At 33.6% G+C, this 20,275-nt stretch overlaps 2 protein-coding genes across 4 annotated transcripts in view; one reads left to right on the top strand and one right to left on the bottom strand.

Annotated features, from left to right (window-relative positions):
- LOC143910245 (zinc finger MYM-type protein 1-like) overlaps positions 1 to 20,275 on the top strand; it is a 727,250-nt gene that overhangs the window by 669,086 nt on the left and 37,889 nt on the right. The window lies entirely within an intron of this gene.
- Positions 1 to 20,275, bottom strand: part of EndoA (SH3 domain containing GRB2 like, endophilin-A) — a 48,970-nt gene that overhangs the window by 16,106 nt on the left and 12,589 nt on the right. For all 3 annotated transcript variants that reach the window (XM_077428884.1, XM_077428887.1, XM_077428885.1), the window contains exon 2: positions 82 to 195. In XM_077428884.1, coding sequence (XP_077285010.1) covers positions 82 to 126 — 45 coding nt within the window. In that variant the 5' untranslated portion in view covers positions 127 to 195. The remainder of the gene's footprint in view (positions 1 to 81; positions 196 to 20,275) is intronic.

The raw sequence follows: 20,275 nt of genomic DNA, 5'->3' as shown, positions 1-20,275 counted from the left end.
AAATTTATCGTATATTTATAATACCAATCTTTGATGGTAATTTTTACGTGAAATAATACTATTTTTTTTAAGATTACATACCTGGTTGGCTTTATTGATCTGCTTCTTAAGGCCTGCGAACGCCATGGCTGTTGTTTTTCAGAACCACCACCGTAAATGAGCTCACTTTATATTGTAATAAGTCAAATATAAATCCTGAAACAACATAAAAAATACATATAAATAAAAAATAATACATATGTACATATATATGTTATTATTCATTCAATGATCGTTCACACTAGTTTTAGTTCACTATAAACAAGCCTCAAATTCTTCTTTGAATTTTTTCAAACATTTAATATCTTCAATGAGTGTAGCTTTCAAATACAAAACATTTATACCGACACCTAAGGCCAACTTTGTGCATACATATGTATGAACTATATAAAAAAATTGTAAGATTGTTATAAATTTGAAATTACATTCAAATAATGTTGAAACATTTTGGTAGGAAAGAATTCAATAATGGCAAGTGCTGATAGGAAACTATCGACCTGGAGTCACATATATCCAAGGTCTGACCAGCAGCACTGGATCAGGGCTCGAACCTGTGAACCCCTCAGTCATACATTATACATAAATAAATAAACTACGCTACCCCCTGAGATATGTTGCTGGTTTGCATACACCGTTTTAAATTTTATTTAATCGGCAATTGTGATCTTTAGATCACATTTAGATTAGACCATGACGGTCTGTGATTTAAAAAAAATTGAGTTTCACATATCTTGTCCCGTGGAAATTCTAAAAAAGACACTGTAACGTAGAGATTGGATGATTGATACTTGCCAACCACTGGCTAAGTATCACTGAACCGTATACAACAACCGATAAGGTCTCGCAACCCACGACCAATGATTTATCTGTGCTTATTGTAAACGCTGTGTATAAATATAAATATTTGACTGATCTGTTTCGTGCTTCATTCGGAGCTGGCTCGTCGACAGAACAACGATAAACTAATACTCGCTGCGTCTTTCCCTCCGATCCCAGAAACCCCTCTACACGTCCACGCTACAATACACTACCTTCACTGAAGGGTATATATAATATTAAAGAAAAAAAGGAAGCGAAACTACAGCATCACTACAAAACACTTCTACGAGCATCAGTACCTATAGTAATGGATCGTAAAATAAAATAATAACAAGCGCGAAGATAAATTTCATCACTAAAGTCCACAAAGAAAATGCGGTAATTTTCATCGGCGAATAAAATAAATTTCAACACGTAAATGTAAACAATAAAAGCTCCACCATTAAAGGAAAATTCTCTAATAAATCGATACCACGAACAAACAGGTTGTCGTCAACGGTGGAGAGCAAATCTAATAAAGTTGCACTACACCCCAGCACGCGAACGCTAAAAGCATTTTCCCCATCGTGAAAACGCAACGCAAACGTTACGTCGTACGGGAAAAGTCTTTATATATGCATGACATCTATTGTAAGGCGAACAAACGTGCCAAAGAAAATTTACCGTAGGCATATATATATATATCATGTAAATAAAATGACAAGGGCCGAAATGGAACAGTTTCGTGCGAAAAAGTTGACAAGGGTTGTTTGTAGCGGAGTGCTTATTCAAACGAGATGACTGAAATGTCAACGCTTACGTAAACTCGAAGTAGGTATTATAAATATTACGATATAATGGGTATTATAAATACCAAACTACTTGAAATATTTATATCATATCTATATGTATTATATAAAGCACTCAGGTTTATTAGGAGATAAACGCGTGTGTTCTACCCTCTCAACGCACAATTTCTATTTTACTGGGTAGCTAACCAACTCAAATTTATTATGTATTTTTCCCCACTGGCGAAGGAAATATAATAAAATATATAGCAGGAGGTACAACCTTACACATGCGTCACATTTTATAAACTCGAGAGTTTCATATGAACAATAAGAAAAGGTTTATGAACTTGTATCATAAATAAGACTACATATACATAGACCCAACCCTCGATTTACGCGGTAGATGCGTTCCACGAAAAACAGGGTTTTTCTTCAAATTTTAGGGCTACATGCCAAAGTTTTGCTATTTCATCCCGGATCGATCATCAGCTGATTCATCGAACCGGATTATACGAGAAGACATTTGAATACATTGTCAATTTGCAAATGTGAGGTACAACAAGAACATATTCTTATATTATATAAAGGATGTACATACACAAGGGATGTACATACATACACATAAATTTTATTAATGATACAATTCTATTATAGAGTTGCATTTGATGCAGCTACAATATAATAAACAAAGTATAGGAAAATTTAAAATATTTAATGATATGGTTAAGAAATTACCGAACATAACTATGTACAGTCTCGGTAAAGAGGCGATTTATTTGCAACACGTTCAATGTATGTATAATATAATATGATCGAGTTTCGTGATTTTTATTAAATCAACAGCCCTGTCTTAGCGTGGGTCTGGCTTTCATGCAACAGTCAGGTGATATCAAATCTCATCAGTTTCAAATGTAATTTAACCTCCTAAATGAGTTTTGTCAATGTCGAGATTTTTTGCATTGTGATTTTAGGCCAGAATTGGGGGATTCGAAGTGATACGACAAAATCGTTATGTCTAGATTTCGAGAAAAAACTGACAAATATGTACATATATACAATTACGTATGAAAGAATTGCTCGAGTGGTACACGAGATAATGCAAACGAGTGCAAGGAAGGCCACAAGGGATATGGGTGGATATATACCTAGCAGTATAGCTCGGTGGTTGCGTTAATGCTAACAACTGAGATGTACCCGGGCTGAAGGTGTAGATTGACCACGATTGAAAACAATTTATTCGGAGTATTTCAGTAGTGCTGCTGGATATTTGAGACTCAAAGTCGATCGTTGGCTATCAAAGTTTGCCAATTTATCTAATTTCTTGTTGAAACGGCACCTCATCAAATTGGCAAAACAATCCTACATACTATTTGTCACCACTATTTGAATATGATTTCAAATTTATAATCCATAAATGTATACATGTACAAGTTTAATGCCATAGGTGATGCTCAGGGCCAACCCGTAATGGTAAATAAAATCATAGTAAAATATTAATTAAAAATATATATATTTGGGAAGTGTATGAGATGAGATGTATGAATGTTGCTTCCAAACTGATACGAAAGGAAAGGTGTTGCAGAGGCCTTCATCCAGCAGTGGATGGTGAATGGCTGTAGATGATGATGATGATATACAATTATACAATATTAGTTTGTTTACTAATATTTATGTACACCAAATGTTTTTTACACTTTGTACAAGTATTATACATCAGGTACGTAATATTATGTATATACCCGTGGACCATATTTATCTACAAATATAATCTAATATATACGATAGAACTTCACATATCATCTCTAATGACCCTCTAATCGAGTGTTAAATGGATTGACCCAGATTTGTTCATTACGCGACTTTTTTCGTGATATTAAATCAGCTGTTCCGTCAGGATACATAATATGTATTAGTAAAAATTCAATCATTCGAAAAACAAAAGATTTCTTAAGATGTAGAAATATATTGGTAGTACTATATATGCTTATAAATAATACAGCTTTAGAGGGGTCTACCTTTAATCAAAGTAATAAAATACATGCATGTGTAATTTAGCTTTGCATCTCGACAGAAAAATAAATTTTTAGTTTGCAAAAAGTTAGCGCAGACGTTTTGAACCATCTGCTGCTCGCAATATCTCGAACGTGCCGCTCAAATAACTACTAAATACACACATAAGAGTGTGTATGTATGTATATATAGATCCTAGATCATATGTGAATTTTCATGAGGCAACCGCCAGGGGCGGCGAATATTTTCACTACAACGTTACAATATGTATATTTCCCGACAAAATTTGGGTAAATGGGTTTTGTTTTTTAAAAAATATCGAATTAATTAACGAAACGTATAGAAAACCTGGGGATAATCGCTTTGGCAGGTTAATCCCAGATAGGATTATAAGACGGAGGGGATGCGCGGTTTTGACCTAATGTACGACCTTCCGCGTGACTAAGCCGAGTTAAGCTTATTAAATTGTATGTCTTTCAAGCTCAATTTCAAATTTTCGCGATAGCAGATATGCTAAACGACACTTTTCATCTCTTTAGCACGTCAGTACTGCGAGGATATGACGTGGTACAAAATAATGCTATAATTATGAAGTAAAATTTTTGAGAAGATAATTCAATTGTGTTAAAACTTAATCTAATTGTATTTTTTTTGTTGTTGTCGTAGCATTTAAGCACAATAAGTGTACTATATATGTAAGTCTTCGTTTTTAAAGTGAATGACGTTTTTCTATCAAAAGGTATTCATGAAAATCTTAAAGCTGTAAAATCCAAGTGAAGATACATAATAGGAATATACATAGAATTGTAATTATCACAACCAAATCTATGGCCGTTGGTTTTTTTTTTATATTTAGAATACTTTTCACTTACGGTAGCGATCTTTTAAGCGTTACACGTAAACTTCGTAAACCAATGTTGGTCAAAAACAATAGTTTTATGTTATCTTTTAGAACTATTTCAAATCTACCTCCAAAAATAAGGCGAAATAACTATCTTTTTCCTGTACAAAATATATCTTTGGATTTACGTGTTACGATCTAGTAGTGATCGGGAACCGGTGGCTGCGGAGCAGCATGCGGCTCCTTGTATGATCGTACGGCCTCAGCATCGTCGATTGGAAATATAAAATAAACCATTAACGTAAATTGGTAAAGTCTGTCATAAATTCCGTATATATTTTATATATTTTTATAGTTTTACATATTATATAGTTTTTTCTAGAAGTTAAAGAGCTGGTCTGGCTGTTAGTCATATTTCAAATGCTAAACGGACAATTTCGCACATGGCGATCTCGCACACGACAATCATTGCCACGAAAATCACGAATACGAAATATCTGGCACTCAAATTTTCGTTAGTGTGCCAGTTCGCGTTGTGTGACTCTCGGTGGATGAAATTTGCGAATGCCAAATACTTATTCCGTGATCGATATATTATTGACGTGTCCCAATTAGCCAAGTCACAATAGTCATCGAACCATTTAAAATCTATTACATTTTATATGTATCAAACATCAGGTCAGAATTAATAATAACTCATAATCAAATGCAATTTAGAACTAATTCAATAATTAAAAAATACATAATATGCTGCGGCTCTCGGAAATTGTCAATTTCATGAATTTTGGCGATTTGGATTTATTCAAAAAAGTTTCCCGATCACTGATCTAGTACGTCGAAATCTGAGTTTATTTAAAATTAACATTAATTCATAAAATAAGGGTAAACAAAAATGTCAAAAGTGGGAGTTGCCATTTAAGAAAAAAGAGCTTGACTACGAATTTGGCAACCGAAAAAATATATGACGTATTAAAGGGCATCATAACTATTTAAGAGAACAAAAAAAAAGATTTTCTACGAAGTTAACTACATATAGTCATAACTAGGGAAAGGCGGTCAGCATACTTTTGACCAAAAAAATGGGTTCATTATTGTCAATTTCTATTGACAACAGTAAAACTTTTTTTTTTGATCTAGCTTTGTGGGACAATAGCAATTCGACAATAGTGAACCCTTTTTCCTGGGAAATGGAAAATCCACCGCCGTTAAGACTAGTCATAACTAGAGGTAGGATAGTCACAGTGCTATTCATTGATCCATTGTTGTAAATCCTTTGTAAAAAAGGTTCGGCAAACCTTTAACAATGCATTTACAACCTTTGAACAATACGCGGCACCTTCTGGGTCCGGTGACTAGTCATAACGCCCCAAAAGCAAATTACTTTAATCGCCCTCTGTTGTCTAATCATAACTACAGATAGGCGTTCGATGGATGCTTTTCAAATAACAATAGACCAGCCCAATAGTGTTTTATGTAAGAGGAAAAATAATGCTTTTTCTAAGAAATTGACAATAATGAAACATTTTTGTGCGAAAGGCATCCATCGAACGCCTAACACGCCTAAAAAATGGTTCGGTGATTATTCCGCACAAAGCGATTTTGCACACGTCACCAAAATCTCGATCACGAAACATCTGACACCCGAAAATTCCATTACACGCGAACTATCATACTAATGAGATCTCCAGATATTCCGTATCCGCGATTTTCGTCCCAACGATTGTCGTTTGCGCGATCGTAATATATGAAATAATCCGTTTACCTTAATAAATAACAGTCAATTTGATTAAAAATATAATATTCCAATACATATGTATTTAAAAGTTAAAACCATAAATCCAGACTTTTTTCTACCCGGTATAATAAGTACGTGTCATTCGGTGCGAGTTCTAAATTAATCAACTGGAACACTGTTATACATACGTAATACACTTGAGAAACACTGGTGTGGAATACACAGAGCTTAGCGCGTCAGTGGAAGAGGGATACCTACACAGGCGCTGAGACCATCTCGATAGCTAATCCAATTTTCAAACATGCCTATTGAATACAAATGAAGTACACGCTTCGACTGTCGTAATACATCTCCATACCTACATCTAAGACTACATGTACACCGATCGTCTGAAAATGGGGCGAATTTTAAATGGAAAATGCGAGCTCGAAAATAGTACGATAAATTTTCACGGTCGTAATAAACGCCATAACGGTGTTGCTTTATAATCTAATATCCTCCGGGGGCCCAATTTCCACCGTTTCCCAACGTTAGATATCGTTTGAATGATTCATTGAAAATTAATCGAAATTTCCATAGCAGTACATGAATTTCACTCGAGAAAATTAGACATATGTACATATATAAACGTATTCGACATTTAAAAAACTTTCATGTCTGTGTATATATGAAAGTAAATATGTATCCAAGATCGATAAAATGGCATTAATGGCGAATACTCATTAGTGAGGTAAAATAAACACACACGTCGCACGAATACAGAACCACAAAATTATACATACGTAAGCACATATGTACATATAGGTATGTACACATACAAAAACTGGCCGATTCGGTTTTCATTCCCTTCCAAAGATACTATTTGAGGTCATAAACAATTTTATGGCCGTATAATAAAATGATCTGTGTTGGAATGTGTCCCGCAAAGTGTAGAATAGATCAATAAGATAAAATTAGACGGAATTTTCACCCTTGAGAGGATTGATGAATTATTTATATATTATATAAGTATTGTGCAGAGTTGAACACATAGTATGTAAATTAATCAATGTGTAAGTATCATATATTGATGACTCCTTTATAGAAATATATGTAAGTATGACGTGAAAATGTGTTTGATATAAGTCTTCTATACGTACATATACAATACAACAATTAATATTTGTATTATATGTTTGACGGCAATGTAAATCCACAGCCCACCAAATTTGTCTAAATTAGTACGAAAACGCTATCGCTAGGGGTTTTAGTCCTTTGAAAGGATTTTACCAAATATTATACTAACCACCCAAACAATGCCGAGTGGCAAAATGCAGACAGAAAATGTAAAGGTAAAGTTGAGTAGTACAAATATTTCTTAACACTTTTATATAATGTTTAATGTATGTTTTTACATACATACATATACAAAAACATTTGTGATAAAAAATATTCTTTTTAAATAATAATAATGTTCCCATATTTACTTAATTATTATTTTCTTTAATTTTTTAAATATATTGTATGTATTTAAAAAATACACCCGATCTTCCATTTCCAAGGTAGATTATGTTTGCGAAAACCCGCGTAAAAAGCGATCCGCGTAAAATTGGGAATAAGTATGTATTATAGTAATAAGTAACAAAAATAATATTGAAGAATAAAAAAATTGAATAAATTTGGCTCGTAAGAACCACTAATAGGTTTGGGAAAACATTATTCAACCAGCAACATAGCCCAATGGTTAACATATGTATAACTAGTGTAGGGCCCGTTGATTTCAACGGGTGGTTTCGAAAAGAAATTGAAACTCGAATAAAAATAAAGTTAAAGATATGGAATCGACTGGTTTCGGAAAGACAAAGGCACAAAAAAAAAAAAAAATTGTTCCCCATACTGGTTGATGGTTGATCATAAGAAATCGGAAATCGAAAAAGATTGTCGACGAAAGCCGAAGATACGCGAATGATTGGTTCCCCATACTTCTATAGGATAATCGAATATTAAGTAATTTTAGAGCGTTTTTTTCTGACGAGGCTGTAGTCTAATGGCTAGCGACCTGTTCTGGGCGAGGGGGCCTTAGTTCGATTCCGTGATTTGGAATTAATTTTATTTTTCAAATATACGCTAAAATATAAATTAATTTCAATAATTTCAATTAAAAATATATATTTAATTGTTTTATATGAAAAGAAAAAAAATGGTTCAAAACCTCGCTAAATGAAATTATTAAAATTACGTATTTTTATATGGCGAGAAGGAATATTTCAATTAATGTTTAAAAAAAAAGGCGAAATGAAAAATTGGATTTGGCGTGATGTCCGAGACCATTAGCTCAATTTAGACAAATTTTCAGGCTATTTGGGGTGATCGGTTCGAGTCGCGACAAAGTCGTCTCGTCTAAAAATGAATTAATCGATTTTTATCGATTCGTTCATTATGTTCGGCTAGAGTTAGGACACACACACACACAGATTACCGTCTTTATATATATGATGCTTTCAACTGAGGGGTAATGGGTTAATTCCACGACCTGGTGTTGCTGGCCAGACCTCAGGTATATGTGACTCCAGGTTGATCATTTCCTATCAAAGTTTGACAATTTGTCTAATTTCATTGTTGAAACGGTTCCACCAAATTGACAACCCCGATTTCGTTGATTGTTATAAATATAATAATCTGTAAAAATGTATGTATGTATTTCTTGCGAAAATTTACTGTATATCGATTTTTATATATAAGTGTATTTGTAATGTAAAAATGGGTTTACCTGTAATAAAATAAAACAAAAATTTCAAGAAAAGGTGAAGGAGCATTTAGTTATGTTGCGTAACTTGAGATGTGGGTCTAAGGTCAAATAAAATAAAATAATACCCGACACATAAAATATAAAAATAAAATCAGACTTGCAAATCACGCAGTAGAAGGAGTCGTGAAAATGAGTCACATTTTACGTCTAGCAGTTACATTAAATACGTAAGTGTCGAATTCAATTTTACAACTACATTTTTAATTCAGTGAAGTAGGTACCTAGGCAATGGAGTCGTTCGAAAAGGTCAAGTCTGAAATTGAACTGTGACCCGTCCGAACAATCAGAAAAATAAACCGAGTAGTCTCGTTCGCCAGAAGAATATTATACAATTTGAGTCGACCAAACTATTGTACAACGAGCAAACCAAAACAATGTCGAATTGTATTAAATTTACGTATTGAATTACAATTATGCAAATAGTATCAATTTAATGGAAATCACATTTACGTTCGTTTAAAAAAAAACAAATTCGAATAAAAAGTACATACAATTCCCGAATACTACAGTAAAGCCCCAGTTTACAGCGCCTCTACTTTACAGTTTCCAAAATACGTAACTTTATGTTTAGTTGTAAGTAGAGGAAAATTTAATGTTGAATATATATTTAATTTGCTATTTTTTTAAGGTGAAATATTTATCGTAGGTAATAATAGCCTAATGCGTGCCCACGTGCTGGGCGTGAACGTTCGTCATGTATGCGACATATAATAATAATATTTAAAATTTGGTTAAAGGTTTTGAAAAAAAAATCGTATTTTTAATTTATTATTTTTTTTTATGTCGACCGATTAAATGGAGTGCAAAGGTACGTGCACACAGACAGTGATAAATAATACAATATATTCCATAATTACTTTCTTGGTATGTAAATATGTAACGAAATACTGAGAGAACTGCCCTAGCTAGAATAAATTGACTAGCCAACAGAATATAGACAAAAATAAAAGATTTACACATTCTAATAAATAAAAAAAATTCTAAGCTCAGGCCAATAAATTCTAAGGAAAAAAATAAGAACAAAATTTCGGGGTCGAATTTTCACACGATTACAAATCTTCGTCTATTACTACGTACATATCATATGTAGATAAATTAAAAAGCTCAAAAAACTTTCAATACATATATACATATATATGTATTATTAAAGATAGCGGAAAATATGAGCCGTTATATTTGAAAGTCCACTTTTCTTCGCTTCGAAAAATATCTCGTAAAACATTAAATATAAGGCTTTGCGTTTAACAATATTTAAAGACACCGGTGGCCTGTAATACGTTTATTCTGCTTTTCCGAGATTCTGAACACATTGAATTAGAACTGATAACAATTAATGAATTAACCCAAACAGAAATAATATTTTTGGAACTGAAAATTGGACTTTCAAATATAACGGCTCATATATTGATTTATCGTCAGTTCTTTCCGGTAAAAAGATGATTTGAAATCCTTGTAATGATTTATAAACGACATCTAACCCAATTTTAGTTGCAACAATCGATACACTGTATCGAATGTATTTCGATACTAGAGTGAAAATTACATACAAATTTCAACAGTTCAATAATTGAATCGAATTGGCAAAATTCCATCCGAATAAAACCGCAACGATCTACACACTAAAGTGTCACAAACCGAACGAGATTTTACACGGTAGATTTTCAGCATCGCGCGCACTGCTTGCGTCACCCTCCCAAATGGGAGATTCTAGACGTATAGAGAATACAACATTATTAAAAATAACAATATTGCACAAAGACGAAAAAAGAAAAATTTCGCAATCGAACAGAAGTCTTCAGAGCCGATTCACCCCCGAATTTTCATTCAAGCGACAAAGGGAAGGTGGCGCGCAATCGCACTGAAGCGCCTCGTATGTTATATCGTATATACACGCGCAAATATCGCAAAAGCGAATATGAACGATGCTGAAGGAGGCCTGTAAAAAATCGTATGTGCAGTTTTCAGTTACCTGGTTATGCCCGATCGGATGGCGACAACAAACTGACGGTAAGGGTTGTGGGTGTACGGCTGGCGATCCGCGCGCACGCGTCACAGTCTCGGGGGCGACTGGCGAAGAGGGGCGATCGTAGGCGGGGGGCAAAGGCCTGGGGGCGGAGGCCGGGGGGCGGGCGCTCCGGAGACGCGGCGGTTGCGTAACACCGTGCCCGCTGCCCACAGACAACACACTGACATTAAACAATGCGCAAACGCGCCGATTTCGCGGACACTATCGGATCCGCGCTTGTCAATCGTCAATTGATAACAGCGTCTATCATATACATACATAGCTCGATTTAGGGCTAAAACACACTGAATCATACTCGGCCTCTCGTTGTGAAAAATCCGCATGGGTTATTTTTTTTCCGACAAGTTTCTCCTACATTTCTTCAAATATGGGAACCACCGCTATCGATCACTGAATTGAACGGCACGGACACGTTCTTGGCATCTCGTTGTGAAAAATACACATGGTTTTTTTATTCTTCGACAAGTTTCTCCTACATTTCTTCAATATGGCTCAGTGGTAGCGTGTATGTTTGGCACCAAGTGATTGTTGGGTTCGATCCCGCTATACTGATGGTTAGACTTGGATATTTGTGACTCCAAGTCGATCGTTTCTTATCAGCCAATTTTATCTGATCATTGTTGAACCGGTTCCCCAAAATTTTGGCAAAAAAATCATCCTATCTGCTGTCATATGTACAAATCTTAAATCCCTGGATGTCTCAACGGATTGATTGATTAATTAATTGTTAATTTCGTGTTCTTCAGCTTCTCGAAATACAGTGATTTATGTAATAAAAATGCTGCATTGTTTGTAATTAATTGTCTAGGAAGGCGCATTCCTGTCAAGCCTTCCTGGTATATGTATGTATATCTATGTAAAAAAAAAAAATATATATATATATACATATATATATATATATATATATACATATATATCAGTGGCGTGCGCTGAAATTCTCTCTCTTTTTGTCGTACAGCCTTATTTAATGTACACGAGCAGGATACAAGAGGAACAGGCTGTTCCTCTTGTATCCTGTTCGTGCACGACAAAAAGAGAGAGAATTTCAGCGCACGCCACTGATATATATGTATATGTATATATGTGGGAATCACCATTATCGATCGCTGTCAAACTGTGTGATTAAAATCTGAGTGCAGTAGCACAGATTATGCGTGCTAGCGTTTTTTTTTACATGTGCAAAACTATCTAAAAACACGTTCCGCATGCTTCTCTGTGTCTGCAAAAGTTTTTTTTTTTTGTCCGCAAAGTTCGATTTGGCGGCGGGAATGAAAATCCCTAGGGTTATGAATACTGATTCGTATTTTAGCATGCGGATCGCACTAGCCAATCAAGATTGATCATCTCGATTTTCTCGTCTGCGAATGTGTCCGTTCAATTAGAATTAAAGCAATTAACTGGGGGGGGGGGGGTTAAATGAAAATCTCAGGTAAATGAATGAAAAAAAAAGAGTGATGAATAGAAATCCATATTTTAACACGTGGACCTGAACGTTTCTTGAAATATATCACCGTTATCGATCACTGAAATGAACGGCACGGGCACGGGCACGTTCTTGGCCTCTCGTTGTGAAAAATCTGCATGGGTCCTTTTTTTCGAAAAAATTCTCCTACATTTCTTCAATATAGGAATCACCGTTATCGTTCACTGTCAAACCAATGTCAATACAAGGATTAAAACCAGGGTGCAATATCATAGCGTTTAGCGTGCTAGCGTTTTTATTTTACATATGCAAATCTCTTTAAAAAAAACACGTTCTTCGTGCTTCTCTTCTTTTGCAAAAGTCCTTTTCTCGTCCTCAAACGATGACACTTCGATTTGACATGGGAATGAAAATCCCGAGAGTTATGAGTAGAGGCCCGTATTTTAGCAGTAACCAATCTCGATTTAATCGATTAAATCCTTTTCTCGTCCGCGAATCATGACACTTCAATTTAGCGTACGAATAAAGGTTGGGGTGTCCGTTAAATTAGAATTAACGCAATATATTTACTGGGAGGGGCTGTATGGAAATCTCAAAAGTTATGAATAGAAACCCATATTTTAGCACACATATCTACACTTGCCTTTAAAGATTGATAACAGCATCTATCATTTGATCGATCAAGTCACGATGACACTTCGATTTATCTGAGGTGTCCATTAAATTAGAATTTACGCAATATAGACGTCATAAAAGTAGGGGGAGGGAAATTTCCCGGATAATGAATTAAGAACCTTATTTTTAGAACACGGAGCTGCGCTTGTCAATCAAGATAACAATATCTACCTCAATTTAATCAATTAATAATGATAAGTCCTTTTCTCTTCCACAAACAATGACACTTCGATTTAATGGATGAATAGGGGCGGTGATGTCCGTTTCAATAATTTGTAATACTTTATAAAGTACATACAAATTAAAAACTAACATAACAAATAAAAAATAATATAAAAGAATAAAAAGCGACTTAATAAAAGATAAGTATAAAGATAAAGAAATATATAAAAATGCGACAAATATAAAGAAATACTTTTAAGAGGAAATGCATTGTTAAATGGGAAAAATCACACAAACGTTAATTTTTCGCATATATCAAAAAATGCTAAAGATACAAAAAAAATGTTTAATTTGAATTTATAATAAATTGATTCATTACTATTTATTTATATAAAACTTTTATTTTTTGAGATTATATAACGAAAAATTAAATTTTATTATATAATTTAATTACGTGCGTGTTTAGATGAATAAAACTATTATTGTAATATATTTATATATGTACACGATTTACTTGGAGGCTATATTTATACTATAATACACACATGTTAAATATACATGCATGTGCGTATAATATAATCAGTACGTATAATATAATCAGAACTTTCAAATTTTGTTAAAAATTATTGATAAAACTCAAAAATAACATTTCGGTAAGATTTACCTTTATCCACGATTACTATAAAATAGGCTGGATTTTAAAAATTACTAACAATGCCGTGTAATAAATAGCTAATAGTCCAAAATGAGATGTTTAACATACTATACATATGGAAATATGTACGTATCAATACGTTTATAATCATTATAAGCACGAATATTGCAATTGTATATGTAATATATATAGTATGTATCTACACATTAAATCAAACCCATTATAAATTGTCTCCCTTGCCTTTTTTAAAAAAATAAGTAGATGATTTATTTCAAAATACATTTTTATTTTAATAAAATGTAGTTACAAACGAAATAAGGGTATTAATCTTACACGTTTTTAATCAAAATAAAAATTTTAAAACCGAAACTACTATTAGAATTTACACAACAACCAATTAAAAGTGATGTATGACATATGTTAATTACGCACAGGGACCGTTAAAAGAATATATGGGAGCGGCAAACGACCCATGCCAAGTCGTAAACGTTGAAAAAGGGTTGATATGGAAAATTTCATACAATATAGGACAAAATTAAAACAAGTGGGAAAATCCTGGTGAGGTTATTTAAATTATTGTTAAAAATCAATATAATCATCAATGGTGAATTGTCAAGCATATTTAACAAAGTATAATGTAATTTAAAACGTATATAACGCCAATCGGCGTTTTGCAAACAAGTCCATAGGCCTGAAAAATGCTGATAGGCGTCGTATTTTGAACATGTACAAAGTAAACAAGAATACTACCCGCTAAGCTTTTCCAGGTATATGGCATTGAAAAAATATGCATTGTCGTGTAATCCGTGTCATTAATTTGTCAACGTTTATAAAGACAAGTTTACACCGAAAATTCTCGAAATCCTCGGCGTTAGTTATCTAGGGTTTGTTTAGATTAGCTACAATTTTTATAGCTGCTTTCTATTGGATTTCAAGATAATTATATTTGGAAATTTTGGCGAAATTTTCAGCGTGGCGGGCTTTCAACAAAAAATACGTCAGGGTTAATATAATTTTATGTACATGTGAAAAAGTTCTATCATGTTTTTCAACACGTTAGATATAATAATAACAATGAATAAATACTCGAATAAAATGAATAAACAAGTTTTGTTATAAATTGTAAGGGATTTGGAAGGCGAAAACTTGCATGAATGGAGTCGAGCTGAGAAAAAAAATGACGAAAGGAGCTGAAGAGGAATCAAAATATTATGCGAATCTCGACGTCAACGCAAATCCATCAAACTTTTGTGAGGACGGGAAAAAACGAGAGGTGATTTAACGCGAAGAAAATGAAATCCTCCGGAGGGAAAGAGTAAGGGAGTGGAGGAAAAAAAAACGATAAGAAAACTCAAGCGCGGCAACGACATTACAGGCAGTTATGTAAGGCATGTGCAAACGGAAAAACCACCACCACACTCGGAGAAACAAAGGAAATCTGAAACGGTTTTCCTCACGAAAAATTCGTATATAAAAAAAATAAGATAAAAAAGGAAACAAAACCGAAAGTCGCCAGCCCTGATTATAATTCGGAAGATGTAAGAGAAGTACGCAGCGCGATAAAAACACTGACCCACATATTACATGTACACGTACCACTCTGTAGTCTGGGACGATTATATCATTTTCAAATTAGCACAGCTATTTGACTTTTGATCGTTATCATCTGTTAGTGGTTAGCGAAGTCCAAAATATTCCCCCAAGACCAAAACGTAGCAGGTGAAATAGGTTAATCTGCTAGCATGTTTAGTACGAACCAAACGACAAGTACAGTATTTAATAAGTACTCGAGAAAACGCTACCCTATAACGCAGTACCATAAAGTGGGTCTTAATAGATTCTAAGGTAGAATAGTTCATCAACTAGCTAAGAGATATTCAACATTTTGGGAACCGCATATTTTACATATAATATAAAATTAATACCATTAAGTATATTTACATACATACATATATACGTATGAATGTGCTTATCAAATCCAATGATGTATGACGAAAAATACATATATCTTAAAAAGCTCCGAGAGGCAAACCCAATCGTTCCCATCCGTCAAGAGATTTGAGAAACTCAAGTCAGTCAAGCTCAATAATTACTAGAAGATTGTGGACATATATCCATACATACATATATGTACATACATATGTATGTACATATGTAGGTATATTATATATAATTTCTCCTTTTTCCGCTTTCAATGAATGCTTCGCTTATTTTACAATAAGCTAAACAATTATATTCACATTTCAGATTTAATATTAAGTGTTTATTTTTTATATACCTATACATCGGTATCATCATTACCATCATCATTTATTGCCATTCATCATCCATTGCCGGATGAAGGCCTCCAACACGCTTCCATTCGTCTTTGTTTTGTGCAACCCTCATCATTTTCCTAATTTCATCCGACCATCTTCCTTCCGACTTTCCTATCACCCTTTTATTCATTTATTTAGTTTTATATTCTCTTGGGTACCATTCTAGCACTTCTTTTGTCCACATTTCTTTCATTCTTCTAACCAAGTGACCCACGCATTGCCATTTAAATCTACCCTTCTCATACTTCTCACCTACATATTCCGTTTCCGATCTCTCCTCATTATGTCGAGCGTACCATCATTATTTGCGTGCATTGGATTTTGTGTAAAATTTTGCCGTTCAATGTCCAAGTTTCACAGCCATACGTCATCAACTCTTCACTTACAAAACGCATTGATTGAAGATCTTTTTCTTCAGGCAAGGTGGAATTGTGGAATAAAAACCGGCATTCATTCGCCTAAATGCATCCCGTACCTACTGCATACGTGTCTTTATTTCCCCTTCTTTGCAGCCGGACATGTTTACCATTTGCCCTAAATAAAAATAATTACTACATATCTACTTATATAAATATCAGTGGCATTTAATGGGTTGTTATTTTCTCATAAGTTGCCCTAAACTCTTAAAATGAACTCGAACTATAAATTGCGAAACGAAATCAGCGCCACACACTTACAAACTACATACATTTAAGATTAACCACGTACAAGTCCATAATAAATCAATTGAGAGTGCAACGAGCCAGGTCAAAGGGGTGAAAATAATGGGACACGCGTGTCCCCATCTCCACCCCATTGAGAGCTCGCCGCGTCGCGTATAATTATAGAAACTGCAGAAGTCGGCGTGGGCGGACTGGGGTGGGCGGTGGGCGGTTACGGGGACACTCGAGGGGAAGGGAAACGGGGGTTTTCTGGGGGAGGGGGCGCCTTTGCGGGGGTGTCGCGCCTGCGCCCCAATACCATTCGCTTCGATCGGACACCGCTGAGGGAAGGTCATGGCAGCCACGTTCAATTTCGTCCAAATACCCGAATTAATATGAAGCAAAGCAGCCGCGGAGACATGTCCTCGCATACGCTATGAGACAACCCCGTATGACGTGTGGTATCCTCAAAAATGCGAAGAATGCTGGGGATAATTCAGGGCGGCTTACGTAACGCTTTACGCCTGCTACTTTATTTAATTAGGCCAGTATTGACGGGTTAAACAAAAGTTTCAAGAAATATGGATGTTTTCAAATTCAGCTCGGCACTAGTTTGATACATACATATGTACATACATAACCTAAAATTAAGTTGATCGGGTGATAATACCGTAGACAGTTGTTTGTATCTTTGTTTTACAATATGTATATCCGAAATTAAACAGTTAAACCAATGATCGAGTATTATGTAGGAATCAAATAATCTAATTTGCTGAACAGATTCGGTAAACTAAAAGTTATTTTGTGACGTAATTTGTGAAATTTGATAGCGTCTCTATCATCTTTTTACTTTTATCTGTATACGAAGTATCTATAGAGTATACACAGATGAAGTATTGCGACCATGAGAAAATTCAACCTCGAGATTTTTTCAAGTGTAAACTTCTATATTTTCAGTATAACTTGATAATAACCAAATATACTATACGAGACATCTTGCGGTTGTTTTGAAAAAAAAAATCAACAACTTACGTTTGGCACATCAGAATATGCTGAAGTAATTTTTTTTTTTTTTTGATAAAAAATTATATTTGCCCATGATGTTATATGGTATTAAACTTGTACATATATTTTTTTTGAAATCATATTCAAATAGTGGTGACATAGTTGACTTAATCTGGTTTTTGCCAATTTGATAAAGGAACCGTTTTAACAATGAAATTAGATAAATTGGCAAACTCTGAAAGGAAACGGTCGACTTGGAGTCACAAATTACCGAGTCTGACCAGAAGCACTACAGAATATACTCGGAATTAAATATTTTCAATCGAGGTCAACCAATGGCATTGAGCCCAGCCACCTCTCGGTGGTCAGTATTAACGCAACCACCGAGCTATGCTGCTATTTTGTATAATATAAAAGAAAATTCATAATTGAAATCAAAGAAAAAAAAGAATAGAAAAATAAATTCAAATCAAATTATGTATAAAATCATTTACCGCTCGAATAAGAACGTTCAGATAAAAAATATATAGAGATTCAAAATCAATACTTGTAAACGTAGTTAAATATAAAACTGGCAAAAAATAGATACATGATAGCTTGGAAAAAAAAAGATTTTTAAAATTCGCCAAATAATTAATTATATATTTTAAAGTAATAAAAAATTACAATCTATAGAAAACTTCAAACTATTGATTCTAATACTCAATTCAAGACCGCAAAAGCGACAAATCTGTAAAAAAAAATTGCGCATTTTTTAAACGCTCATATCTCATCGACGAGAGAAAATTAACAAAAATCATTGTCATATTCGAATTCAGTGGATCAAACAAAAAAGATTGATTAGTTTCCGCTGCGGTAAGCAAAACACGTGACTTTCTTGCTCGGTGTAATTAAACTCGTGATTAGGCATTAAAATACAAATTTAATTGTAAAAGAAATACAGCAAAATATTAATATTATGTACAGCATTTTATGTTCCATTTGTTTATCAACACCGGTAATGAGATAAAAATTAAAATACATAACACACCAATGCCAAGTATAGATAACACAAGAGTTCACACACCTGTCCAACGAGTTAAAAAATAAATCCAATAATGAAAATTTTTAATTAATTAAAGCGAAACATTGAAAGCGATAGAACAGACACGTAACCATAATATAATATAGGTATGTACATATGTATGTACATATGTACATAAATAATAGCGCAATATTGCTGAATGTAACTCACGCGATCGTTCAAATGTACCCGTTTCGAACTAAAAACGACACTGCAAAATATAAAATAAACCGAGTAAATAGAAATGTAAAACGATCACAAATTTTAGGAATGAGGGAGTTGACCCTCTTGCGCAATAAAAGTCAAACGGCGAGAAGATGTGGCGCCAGACACTGCGGATCTTCTCCAAAAACGAGTCGGCATACAGATACATACATACATATGTATGTATGTACCTACAAATGTACATATGTATGTATGCATGTATGTAAGTACATGCGATCGGATCGATAGAATAATAAAGCACTTATTGTAATCGGAATGTTATTATACTCATTGCTACACTAACCACAACTAAAGCAACTAATGTCAACTAATGATAGTATTAATGCATAAATACGACGAGTATTGCTTTTGAACATTGGATCTGAATAAAATTTTATTATTTTTTAAAGAACTTTCAATATTTAGGTATATATATGTAGGTATGTATAACTAATTTATAAAAAAAATGTACATATGAAATTTTTTTCCACTAAAATATTCCATAATTAGTCGAGATCTTATTTTGGGTAATAAATAGGATTAGTGACATGTTTTTAAATTAACTATCCTACATGTTTTTAATTTAACTATCATATACATATATACAATATGATAAATAAAAAAGCTAAAATACACCCTCCTCCCCTTTAAAAATCATATTTAAGCTTTTTAGATAATATATATATATATATATATATATATATATATATATATATGTATTTATATTACACTAAAAAAATTTCAATTTTCGTCAGTTATGAAGATGATATGAACAATAGCATGTGTATTGTTCAAGAAAAAAAAGTTTTATTAACGTTTGACAAATGGAAATGCAAAATGGTATTTTAAATAATATATGAATGTATGTAAGATGTAATTAACTAAACAAATTTAAAATATACATAATATACATATGCATGTATGTACATACATATACAGCAGCAGTCACATAAAACGGAACGCTTAAGCGAAACATGTTTTTGCGTGAAATTTCGGTAATCTTATATAGAACCAAAACCGAAAGTCATTTAAATGATAGGTTGTACCATAGTGCATTCATGTAATACCAAACGTGAAAAAAAAAAAGTTGACAAAAATGAG

Source organism: Arctopsyche grandis, chromosome 4 (genome assembly GCF_051622035.1).
Source record: "Arctopsyche grandis isolate Sample6627 chromosome 4, ASM5162203v2, whole genome shotgun sequence".
NCBI lineage: Eukaryota > Metazoa > Arthropoda > Insecta > Trichoptera > Hydropsychidae > Arctopsyche > Arctopsyche grandis.
Note: the sequence above shows the minus strand (reverse complement) of the source record. Positions and strands in the feature narration are given on the sequence as shown.